General features: G+C 42.7%; 1 protein-coding gene across 1 annotated transcript in view; it reads left to right on the top strand.

The window, feature by feature from the left end:
• LSG1 (large 60S subunit nuclear export GTPase 1) overlaps nt 1-12515 on the top strand; it is a 29507-nt gene extending 16992 nt beyond the window's left edge. The window contains exons 8-14 of the mRNA XM_003895306.4: nt 613-1026; nt 2526-2627; nt 2718-2861; nt 4921-5044; nt 7483-7562; nt 8950-9123; nt 11068-12515. Coding sequence (XP_003895355.2) covers nt 613-1026; nt 2526-2627; nt 2718-2861; nt 4921-5044; nt 7483-7562; nt 8950-9123; nt 11068-11247 — 1218 coding nt within the window. The 3' untranslated portion in view covers nt 11248-12515. The remainder of the gene's footprint in view (nt 1-612; nt 1027-2525; nt 2628-2717; nt 2862-4920; nt 5045-7482; nt 7563-8949; nt 9124-11067) is intronic.
• Nucleotides 12516-12758: the final 243 nt, after the last annotated feature.

Here is a 12758-nt window from a genome sequence, read left to right as displayed (position 1 = left end):
AAGAATTGTTTTAAATTACAAAAGTAATACATGTTCTTTATACAGAGTTCAAATAGTATAGAAACATATAAAGTAAAAAGGGAAGGGAAGGTCCAATTCTCCTCCCCTCCAAGAGGGCGCCACCGTCGGTGGTTGTCTGTCATGGCACTGAAAGGCTTTCATTGTCTCCTCCCTATAGTCACCTTTCCATCTCCATCGAACTTTGCTTGTCCTCTGTTCATCTTTTTTTTTTTTTGAGACAGAGCCTTGTCTGTCGCCCAGGCTGGAGTGCAATGGCACCATCTCGGCTCATTGCAACCTCTGCCTCTCAGATTCAAGCAGTTGTCCTGCCTCAGCCTCCCGAGTAGCTGGGATTACAGGTGTGCACTACCACGCCTGGCTAATTTTTGCATTTTTAGTGGAGCCAGGGTTTTACCATGTTGGCCAGGCTGGTCTCAAACTCCTGACCTCAAATTATCTGTGCACCTCAGCCTCCCAAAGTGCTGGGATTATAGGTGTGAGCCACCACGCCCAGCCGTCCTCTGTCCATCTTACATAATCAACTCATTAAGTATTTTGACTAGAGTAGAAACTGCAGTTATGTGTTTCTGAGCATTTCTATTATTTTATCAGGAAGAGGCAAACAAAGATGATAGACAAAGCAACACAGCTGAGTTTGAACACTCCAGTTTTGACGAGGCTGAAATTTCTCACAGTGAGACCGAACATCTCCCAGCCAGGGATTCTCCTTCACTTAGTGAAAATCTCACAACTGATGAAGATGACAGTGAGTATGAGGACTGTCCAGAGGAGGAGGAAGATGACTGGCAGACATGCTCAGAAGAAGATGGTCCCGAGGAAGAGGACTGTGGCCAGGACTGGAAGGAAAGCTCTGCTGCCGATTCTGAGGCTCAGAGCAGGAAAACCCCACAGAAGAGGCAGATACACAATTTTAGCCATCTCGTATCCAAGCAGGAGTTACTAGAGCTCCTTAAGGAACTACATACGGGGAGAAAGGTGAAAGATGGGCAACTTACGGTTGGACTGGTAAGATGACATATGTCATAACATTGTTGCCACATGATTGTCTTTAATGCCCATTTTTTCAGTAGCTACACGACCCCATCGGGACCATTGCCCTCTTGTTGCCCACTGGCATCACGGGATTAGGCAGTAGGATAGACAGCCCAACTCAAAGGAATCGACTTCCTCAAGGCTTATATTGTAACATACCTATTCACATTAAATGTATTCTCCAGTCTCCTTTCAGTTCAGCTTTTTCTGCCGTGTGAAGTACCGAGAGAGCAGAATGAGAGAGATGTTAAGGTTGTCTTCAGACTTCAGCCCAGTGTTCTTTGGGCACCCTGTGATCCTTGCCAGCTTACGCTGTAAATGTTCAGATGCTTAATAGGGAGAACCCCAGCAATCCCAGCATCTTGGGGCTGGAGAAAATATGACAAATGCATTGGTTGCATAAACACCGCATAGTAGATAGGGGAAAGTAGATCACATCCCCAGCTTTATATACCCTAATTCCAGAAGTGGCTGGCTGCGGAAGTGGGCAAACCCCGAGGGGCTACAGCATGGCTCTAGATGGCCCCATCCTTAGCTAAGGAGATGTGAGATGTTAGAGAAGGTATTTATTATACAGATCTATCCAGAATATAACAGTGAGGGAAAGGAGATCATGGCACGTTTAACGTCTTCTAGCTTTTCAGGTACATGCTCAGTATAGCTAATCCTAATTAGTTTTGAGCCCCCTTCTCTCCTGCCCCAACCCCCTGCCCCAGAATGCCTGTTTAAAATGACTGAAGTAGATTAGCATCTTATTTTAGTGTAGTTAAAAGAGCTGTCTGTGGAATCAGACAGACCTAGGTGTAATTCCCAATTCAGCACTAGAACTAACTTGTTAGGAACCTGGGGAAAGTTGCTTATAATGCCTCTGAGCTTTAAAGCTTCATTCTTTATATTGTTGCTAAAAATTTGTATCAGAAAGTTCAGTTCTCTACATGTTTTCTCACCTTTATGGAAAAACTGAGCATCCTCCCTCATTTTCTGAATTTCTTACTCTAGAAATTCTGCAAACACTTATTGATCACCTGCCACATGCCAGACATTCTGCTTGGCTTTAACTAAAAATGACTGAAAATTAAAGATAATTGTGTGTTGTGATTATTCAAATGTCCATCCGATCAGCCTCACCCAGTGTGGAAGATGCGATGGAAACCGCTGTCTGTAGATGGGGCGGTGAGGGAAGGCTGGGGACAAGGGGATGAAATTTTCTGTAGCATCTGCTGTTAACAGCAAAACCTATAAAATTAAAATGTACATAGCCTGACCATTTGTCACTGGAGACATGTCTGAATAAATATACCCACACCACAGGAGAAAAAAGATGTCTCAGCAAATACAGAGAGCATGGATTTCAAATAATTTTCAAAGTAACCAGACGCTTAATGCTAGTCTTGCCATCATCTATGTCATATCTTTGAGTCTTTTGATAGATGTACTGTTTTACTATTTGGTAACTTCTGAGTCTCTTCTAGGTGGGCTACCCTAATGTTGGTAAGAGTTCAACAATCAATACCATCATGGGCAACAAGAAAGTATCTGTGTCTGCCACACCTGGTCACACGAAGCACTTTCAGGTATTTTTGTGGTTCCTTACCACTCGCGTGCAGCTGTTTCTTCCTTTCATCTGTTGTATACCCAGCTCAAAACTCTTCCTTGTCTTCCAGACTCTCTACGTGGAGCCTGGTCTGTGCCTGTGTGACTGTCCTGGCTTGGTGATGCCGTCTTTCGTGTCTACCAAGGCCGAAATGACTTGCAGCGGAATCCTCCCAATTGATCAGATGAGAGATCATGTTCCACCTGTATCGTTAATATCCTTTCTGCTTTGGAAACACTCTAGTTATTACGTGCATATTAGGGCTTCAGGTTTATTGTGGGCATTTGAGGGATTCCGATTTGATGAAGAATTTAAAATACTAGTGATCTGCACAAGTTTAGACTGTGAGATAGCATGAGAACTTCCAAATCGGAACCTCATTTCCTGATTTCCGCAGTGTAGCCGTGAAGAAATGGGAGAATCCAGGTTTCAGATACTCGGTTCCAAGTTGCAAACCTATTTAACAATGCCATGTAACCATTTGAGTGACCTTGGAAAACTTGCTTAACCTTCCCAAATACTTCCCTTTTCTCTAAGTGGGGGAAAAGCATCTATCTCATGGTTGATTATATTTAATCAGTATAGCTAACATATTGAATACTTGCTATGTGCTTTTCTAAACCCTAATCAAATATCTTTTAATCCTCAGAAAGCAACCCTTAAGGCAGATACTGCTGTTATTCCCGTTTCCTCAAACTTGAGGAGACTGAGGCACAGAGAAGTTAAATAATTTATCTAAGCTCTTACAACTAGTAAGCAGTAAATTAGGAACTCTGCTACTTGTCAGCAGCATAATGAATTAACTTACAGAAAGCATCTAGGACAGCACCCGGCATGAAAAAAGGACTCAAAGATGGATTTGTTAAGAACTATGCAGGGGCTAGGTGTGGTGGTTCATGCCTGTAACCCCAACACTTTGGGAGGTCGTGGTGGGCGGATCACTTGAGGCCAGGTATTTGAGACCAGCCTGGCCAACATGGCAAAACCCTGTCTCTACTAAAAATACAAAAACTAGCTGTGCGTGATGGTGCACACCTATAGTCCCAGCTACTCGGGAGGCCGAAGCATGAGAATCTCTTGAACCTGAGAGGCAGAGGTTGCAGTGAGCTGAGATGGTGCCACTGCCCTCCAGCTTGGGCGCCAAAGTGAGACTCCTGAAGAAAAAAGAAAACGAAAGGGAAAAACTGGGCAAGGTCTGAGATTTTACTGTACTTACAAGCTAACAAGTTAGTCTGTTACTGTTTTGTAGATACTAGCAGAAAACAGGAGACTTCATGAAATTGGCACACTAATCCGCTGGCTTGTAAGTAGGGTAAAATTTCCTTCATAACTACACTTAAGGCCACAGCTTATTCATAGATACATATATATTAAAAAGTATATAGCTTTTTTTATTTTTGAGATGGAGTCTCACTCTGTCACCCAGGCTAGAGTGTAGTGGTGCAATCTCGGCTCTCTGCAACCTCCACCTCCTGGGTTCAAGCAATTCTCCTGCCTCAGCCTCCCGAGTAGCTGGGATTACAGGTGTGCACCACCATGCCCAGTTAATTTTGTTGTTGTTGTTCAGCAGAGATGGGGTTTCACCATGTTGACTAGGCTGCTCTCAAACTCTTGACCTCAAATAATCTGCCTGCGTTGACCTCCCAAAGTGCTGGGATTACAGGCGTGAGCCCGGCCTTTTAAGTTTCTCAGTAAATTAATAGTGAGACATGAATTATTTATTGCCGGTAGCCTTAGGTTAGGTACTATGGAGGATAGGGCATAAATAGAGATGGCTACTGCCCTATACGAAGCATCAATCTGTTGGGGACACGTGAGGTATGTACGTGAATAACTAGTACAAGTAGAATATTTAGTGGCTTAAGGAAAATTCAGACAAACTATGAGAGATTAGACAAAGGAGGAAAAGTAATCCTGCATAATTGTAGACATTAGAAACAGACTCCCCTTGCTTTATCTCTACATTAGAATCACAAATGCGTAATCTACTTTTCAGGGTAAAAATGTGTCATCTTTAAAGTCAGTTTCAGAGATATTTTAAATTATTATTTTAAAAGAATTCATATGGAAGAGTCATGGGAGCTTAAGGCCTTGTTTAAAAGGGAAAAAAAAACTGAGTCTTTTAAAATTAATCGATAACTATACTCGTCCTTTGGAGAGGAGAAAGAGTGTTCGTCATACAAGTGATGAAGTGCTGTGCTCTTAGAGGCACGTTCCGTATGCCTTGGGGAGGAGGGAGTCAGTTCAAGAGAGTGGATTCCCTGACAAGCTACGTTTGCCAGAATATTCCAAGACATGTTTTAGAAGCTACCTATGGCATTAACATCATAAAGCCTAGAGAAGATGAAGATCCCCACCGACCTCCAACATCAGAAGAACTGTTAACAGCTTATGGATGTAAGTTGGGATTCATTAGAAAACATGAACAAAAATAACAGTATACCTAATGAATAGAAATAAGAATAGTAATAGTACTAGAAATGTTATTCTGCAAAGATATAAATTTATCATATTTCTTTAGCATTTTTCAAGTCATCTTCCAGGGTTAATGTCTCTGCAGGCCTTGCCTACAAAGTAACCTACAGTGCAAAAAGCTTTCAGGACGTTTGCTGCTTTGATGGTACCCATGTGCAGGCACAGGGGTTCTCATCGGAGGCTGTGTTGGCTGTTTCTGGAGTCTTCTCCCAAACAAGAAGAAAGGGGATGTGTGGAAGAAAATGAATATGTGCACCACAGCAAGGCAGGAGAGTTGGGAGGGGAGCACCAGAAGGGAGACCCCTCAGAGACGGGACAGAGTGGAGCTTGGTTAGGACAGGGGCAGAAAGCACCCTCCTTCCTCTCCCATCAGCCCTTGTAAACTTACTTGACATGAAAATGAGACCACAGCTCTCCCACCTCCATGTTTTATCCCAATTCCACATGAGGACCTATGATTTCTTGCCTTCAATGTAAACTTTAAAGGTGGCCTGGAGAACCTTGTGTCTACCTAAAAAAAAAAAAAAAAAAAAATAGCAGCATGAGAAGCATTTCTGTGCGTGTGTGGCTTGCTTTGAAAGGGATTGCCACTGGCTGGGAAGGAGTTCCGCTTATTCGAGTATTTACTGGCAGAGAAAGGTGGAAGGTGATTTGATAGGAATCACACTTAAATCAAACCTTGAACTTAGAGACTCTAAAGAGGATAAATACTAAACACTTGTGTAAGACTATTCTAATGACTGAGTCACAGAACAAGAAAAGACCTTAAAGATTACCTCACCTCCTAGCCCCTGCTTTTAAGAAGTAGAATCTGAACCCAGAGCCCAAGCTGACCCAAGGTGAGGTGGCTGGTCAGTGGAATAGCCTGGGTGAGATCTCCCTCGAGGATGTTAGCCTGGAAAATGCGGAAAGGTGGACTTCCACCAAACTTTCAGTTTGATTGTACTTCCGATAAAACTGAAAATAATCTGAGTCTTTTAAGATGTTTCATCTAATGCTGCCTGGTAAAATCAGAGTAAGGAAAAAGCCAGTCTGTAAAAACAAATGACCACACGTACAATTGCTAAGTTCACTGTCTGCAAGTCCATATAAAAGAAAATCTCGACAGGAAATGTTCAAAGATATTGCCAGATTACTCTCATTTTACTTTGTATTTCTTTAACTACTAGTGAAGTTGAGCATCTTTCCAAATGTTTTGTGACTATTTATATTTCTTCTGGGAATCACATTTTCCTATACATGGTTCTCTCTTAATGATTTGTAGAAGTTCTTTGTTGTATGTGCTACACATTTTTTTCCAACATTAATTATGGTTTCTTTGGCCCCCAAAGAAGTTGACAATTTTAACAGACTATATTTTTCCTTTTTGGTTTGACTGGGTTTGGTGTTTTACTTGGGAAGGTCTTCTCCATCCCAAAAAAGATAAAACTATCTTCCTGTAATATTTACTTTTTAACATTTAGATTTTTAATCTGCCTACATTTATTTTTGTATATCGTGTGAATTAGGATTCTAACTATTTTCTTCTAAACTGGAAAAGCCAGTCGACAGCTAGTATGTGAGGGGGCTGAGTTTGGAACACAGCCTGTCTGCTGAAGCCATGTTCTTAACACTGTGTTTTGCTGCCTTCTGACTGAGTTAGTATTAAAGGGATCTTACTGGGGAAAAAATGTGGGTACATCATTCAATAAGAAAACTTCATCTGTTGCTTTCTGTTTTGCAAGTAGTATTGACAGTGTAGCATTCTCCTACAGGTAGCCTCCATGAATAAATGTTTAAAATAAAGAGGCCGGGCGTGGTGGGTTACGCCTGTAATCCCAGCACTTTGGGAGGCCGAGGCGGGCAGATCACCTGAGGTCAGGAGATCAAGGCTAGCCTGACCAACATGGTGAAACCCCGTCTCTACTAAAAATACAAAAATTAGCTGGGCGTGGTGGCGTGCGCCTGTAATCCCAGCTCCTCAGGAGTCTGAGGCACCAGAATCACTTGAACCCGGGAGGTGGAGGTTGCAGTGAGCCAAGATTGTGACACTGCACTCCAGCCTGGGCAACAGAACGAGACTCCGTCTCAACAAAAAAATAAAATAAAGAGGTAGAAGAAATAACTGGAGTAGAGAGAAATCAAATTTGTCTTTCATAGCATGGTGGTAGGTGATTGTTAAGATATCAGATATAAGTAAATATTCTCCTGGATGATCTAGTGTTTTGAATGCTAAACAATATATATTCTACAATGATACCTAATTTTTTTAAAGCTAGGAGTAAGAATGCATAGTTAGTAATAGAAGCTACATCACCTCAGTTGTCTCTGTTGTGATATTCTGTCATCTAAGATTTTGCAAAATTATCTTCTCTTCACAGATATGCGGGGATTCATGACAGCGCATGGCCAGCCAGACCAGCCTCGATCTGCGCGCTACATCCTGAAGGACTATGTCAATGTAAGTGCACCCCGCCTCTCATGCTCTCCGATACGCACGTCTTTTCCCCAGTCTGTGTTCTTAGAGAATGGCAACTTGTTCGATCATAAAGGAAATACACTGAAACTGGAGTTGTGATCTTGATGTAGGGTAGTTAACATTATATGGATTATAGAGATTACAAAAGATGGAGCTCTCTGAACACCTATTATGAGTGAAAATCACCAATTTATGCATCTGGTTTTTCCGTCTCCTACAGCCCTTTGCTTGTTATGATTGCAACTATTGTCACAGTCTTCTTCGTAGTATAGCTGTTTATATGGCTATCTCTGTATTTGTGTAGTAACGATAATAACAGCTAACATTTTTTCAAAGCTAACCCTGCTAGAAATAGTTCTGTTTTACATGCGTCTTCTCAGTAAAAATACGTAACAAGTCTGAGATTATTATGTCTCCTTTTCAAATGAGAACATGCTATTTGGGGGTTTCCCCATAGTAAAATGGAAATGAACAGGGCCTATCTCATGAGATTATTATGGGAAATAAATGGAAGCTCTGTGTGTGTGTGTGTGTGTGTGTGTGTAGCACTAAGCTCAATGCCTGGCACATAATGAGCCCCCGATAATTGTTGTCAAGTTTCTTTCCACAAATAAGCATTACAGGGCCCTGTTAATAACCAGTTGTGAGGATTTGGCTTTATTTCCTCCCCTTCTCAAGACCACATCAGTGGAGCTCTTGGAGCATAGTGGCAACCATATGGGCTTTGCCTTCAGTTCAGGAGGAAAGCAGTTCATACTATTGGTATGGATAAGTCATGTATTCATTTACCACTTACTATGGAGGATGTAAAGATGAGGTAAAAATTGTCACAAGCTTCAGATCATTTATGATGGAAAGAGGCAGACTTGCCCCCAGTGAGCAACCCCACCTACAGGAGTCAAGGAACTCTCCTGACTGTAATAGTCTACCCGGCATTACCGCGAACTCTCCTGACTGTAATAGTCTACCCGGCATTACCACGAACTCTCCTGACTCTAACAGTCTACCCCAACATTACCGTGAGTCGTAACTGCCCAGTTGTGTCTTGAGTTTTGTTTTGGAAAATATTCGCCGTAAGTATAACCATTTCAGTATGCTGAAGAATACTTAAGTGGGAATGCAAACAAGAAAAGAAGAAAGAAATTTCATCCTAGTCTGGGGCACCATGGGAAGAGTTAGGTCTTTGGAACACTTTGACCATTGACGTGTTGGAAAAAGGACTCTTCAGCTGCAGTAGACCAAAGCTCAACTCAGCTAACGTAACCAGAAGGCGGAGAGCTCCATCGGAGTGTGACTGGGTGGGGATGTCTCCTCCGAGGCCACAGATGGCTCTTAGGATGCACTGTCGTCATTCATGCTGTCTTTGCAGGGTAAGCTGCTGTACTGCCATCCTCCTCCTGGAAGAGATCCTGTAACTTTTCAGCATCAACACCAGCGACTCCCAGAGAACAAAACGAATGGTGATGAAATAAAAATGCAGCCAGGCAGAAATAAAAAAGTAAAGCAGATTGAAAATATCGTTGACAAAACTTTTTTCCATCAAGTAAGTTTTAAAACTTTTCTTAAACTTCTGATCCAACACTCTTTATAACAGCTTTATTGAGTATCACATGCCATAAACACATTTTAATAACCCCAAAAAGGGTTTAATAACCCCCAAAAGAAACCTTATTTATTAGCAGTTACTCCCTGTTCCCCTTTTCCCCCCAGCCCCTGCCAACCAATAATCAATCTTTATGTATAGATTCACCCGTTCTAGACGTTTCATGTGACTGGAATCATACGATGTGCTCTTTGCGACAGGCTTCTTCCACTTAGCATGGTGTCTTAGAGATCCATCCATGTTGTGCATGCGTCAGTGTTCCATTCCTTTTTATTACCGAATGGCGTTGTAGTGTACAGCTGCGCCACGTTGTGTCTGTGTATCATCTGATGGACATTTGGGTTGTTTCCACTTTTTGGCTACTGTGGATAATGGTGTAATGAACACTTGTGCACAAGTTTTTGTGGAGACGTGGATTTCATTTTTCCTGAGTATATACCTAGGCGTGGGCTTGCTGGGTCAGACTGTAATTGCGTGTTTAACATTGGAGGTATTGCCAGACTCTCCGAAAGTGGCTGTGCTGTTTTACGTTACACCCGTGATGTGTGAGGTTTCTCATTTTCTCCTCATCCTTGTCAACGTCTATTATTTCCGGTCTTTTTCTATTGTAGCCATCCTAATACCTGGGAAGCGTATTGCATTGTAGTTTTGATTTGGTATTTCCCTAATGACTGGTGGTGCTGAGCATCTTTTTCTGTGCTCATTGGCACATGTATATTTTCTGTAGAGAAATGTCTGTTATGAAGTTGTAAGAGTTCTTTATATATTCTGGATACCAGTCCCTTATCAGATTGATTTACAAATATTTGCACCCATTTAGTCAGTTGTCTTTTCTCTGAGCCAACACACTTGGTGATAGAAAGTGCTAAAGAAACAGATTTCAAAAATGTCTTCTGCACTTTAAAATATTGATAACTTTAGTTGCTTATGTCACAGCTACAATTTGTAGGCAGTATTTTAAAGGTCAAATCTACATGCAAAAGAGGTAAATCATATAGTTGTACCCAATGTAGTTTAAAAATGTTTTTAAGTGACTACTATAGCGAAAACAGGACAGGGGTTAGGAGGGGGTGATCAGCTGTACCCAGAGAATGTTTTTGTATTCATCCCATGCTTTATCTGCTGCCTCACACGATGAGCCTGTGATGCAGGCCAAGCAAATATTGTTCCCTGAGGACACTGGCGCTGGAGAGACTGAGTTACCCAAGGGCACTTGCTTTAAATTGCAAAGCTGGGGCAAAACTTAGATGTTTGTAGCTCCTAGTTTGAATTATTTCCTAGTTGGTATGTACCAGTATTTGGAAGAAAATTTACCAATATGCAAAAAGATGACAAGTTTCTCCTTGGGCCTACAGCTGTCATACAGAACATTTAATTTGAAATTTTAAATGTTTATAGGTTTCTAAAGGCTGTGTACAAGAAGGCTGAAAACTTGTCATAATTTCAATATAATTCATATGTCTCAACCGTAGCCTCTAGAGTAATATTTTACTATTATAAGTAACTTGCAAATCATAGTGTACTAATTTTTTTTTAACTAAGTAAACTTAAAACTTGTTTAGAGTCCATTTCTAATGTGGTTGAAGCAGGTTTAGTTTTTATATTAAGACAAATTTCCAGAAAACAGCTGGTATTGAGTCTAGTTGTAGATGGCATTTGAAAGTATGAGACTAAACAAACTTGATGAGGGAATAAGGAGGGAGAAGAGATGAAATGAAGACAGAATGCTGGTGGGAGAAAGAGGACCAGTGAAAGGAAGGGGGGGAGGAATTTACTGAGTGACTGACTCCTTTTTATCTTGAAGTGATCCACTGACAGTACTGTGCATATCCCTTAAAGGACAGCCTGCTGACATCTCAGATAATGTTTTCTCTTATTTCCTAGGAGAATGTGAGGGCTTTGACCAAAGGAGTCCAGGCTGTGATGGGTTACAAGCCCGGGAGTGGTGTAGTGACTGCAGCCACGGTGAGCTCTGAGAACGGGGCAGGGAAGCCCTGGAAAAAACATGGCAACAGAAATAAAAAAGAAAAAAGTCGCAGACTCTACAAGCACCTGGATCTGTGAGGTTGGGCTGCATTGTGCAGATGGAAAAGAGCAGAAGCTGCCTGTTGCCTGTGGAACTGTCGCAAGACACTGGCACTGTAGAATGGGCCCTGCTCTGCGGGCACAGCTGCATCCAGCAGTCTCCGTGTCAAGACCAAGGGCCTCCTGGAAACACCAGCTCTGACGACAAGGAGTCATCTGGGAGCCCTAGAAACCTCCTCCTGGCCAGGCGCAGTGGCTCATGCACCAACACGGTGAAACCCCATCTGTACTACAAATACAAAACAATTAGCCGGGTGTGGTGGCAGGCACCGGTAGTCCCATCTACTCGGGAGGCTGAGGCAGGAGAATCGCTTGAACCTGGGAGGTAGAGTTTGCGGTGAACGGAGATCGCGCCACTGCACTCCAGCCTGGGTGACAGAGTGAGACTATATCACAAGAAAAAGAATTGCAAGGGATGGTTCATGAGACACATTTGGGACAAAGGTGAAACAGAAACTCCCCATTGTGAGTGTCCTAGTTGGGTTCCTCCGACTCTAAACAAGGGACTTGGGTTCGGTTAGTGCGCAGCGGGGGCTCACTTCCACTGAGGAACATGTAGAATGTACTCACCGGGTGACAGGGCAGCTGCGGTATTTACTACCTAGCCCTCATCTTCTCTGGCTATTCCACTTGTTTAAAATGTCCAGAATAAGCAAATCGCCATATAGAGAAAGTAGACTTGTGGTTGCTTAGGGATGGGAGGAATGGGAAGATTGAGGCCTTCCTTTTGCAGTGATAAAAATGTCCTAAAATTGATTGTAGCAATGGTCACACAACTCTGTGAATATGCTTAAGACCATTGAATTACACACTTTACATTGGTGAATTGTATGGTATGTAAATTAAATAACATAGTTACAAAATATAATCAAAAGCACGAAAGCACTCTTGATAGGGTTTGGATCTGTGTCCTCCCCAAGTCTCATGTGGAAATGTAAGCCCCCTGGTGGGAGGTGGGGCCTGGTGGGAGGTGATTGGATTTTGGGGCAGAGTCCTCACAAATGGTTTAGCACCACCCCCTCGGTGCTGTTCTCCGTGATACTGAGTCTTCGTCACATCTGATTGCTTTGAAGTGTGTGGCACCTCCCCTCTGCCTCCCTCCTGCTCTGGCCATATAAGATGTGCCTGCTTCTCCTTCGCCTTCCAACATGATTGTGAGTTTCCTGAGGTCTCCCTAGAAGTAGAAGCTGCTGTGCTTCCTATGCAGTCTATAGGACAGCGAGCCAATTAAACATCTTTTCTTTATACATTACCGTCTCTGGTATTTCCGTTTTTCTTTTTTTCTGAGACGGAGTCTCACTCTGTCGCCCAGGCTGGAGTGCAGTCGTGTGATCTCGTCTCACTAGAACCTCCCTCTCCCAGATTCAAGCAACGTGCCCTCCCAGAAGAGAAAGCTGTTGAGCTGCTGGCCTGTCTCCCCCAGGTGGCTGGGATTTACGGTCACCATTGGCTGCCCACTCCCGTAGGGCCGCCCAGGCCGCTGCAGCCCT

The sequence above is a fragment of the Papio anubis genome, chromosome 2, assembly GCF_008728515.1.
Source record: "Papio anubis isolate 15944 chromosome 2, Panubis1.0, whole genome shotgun sequence".
NCBI lineage: Eukaryota > Metazoa > Chordata > Mammalia > Primates > Cercopithecidae > Papio > Papio anubis.
This window is presented reverse-complemented; position numbering and strand designations above follow the sequence as displayed.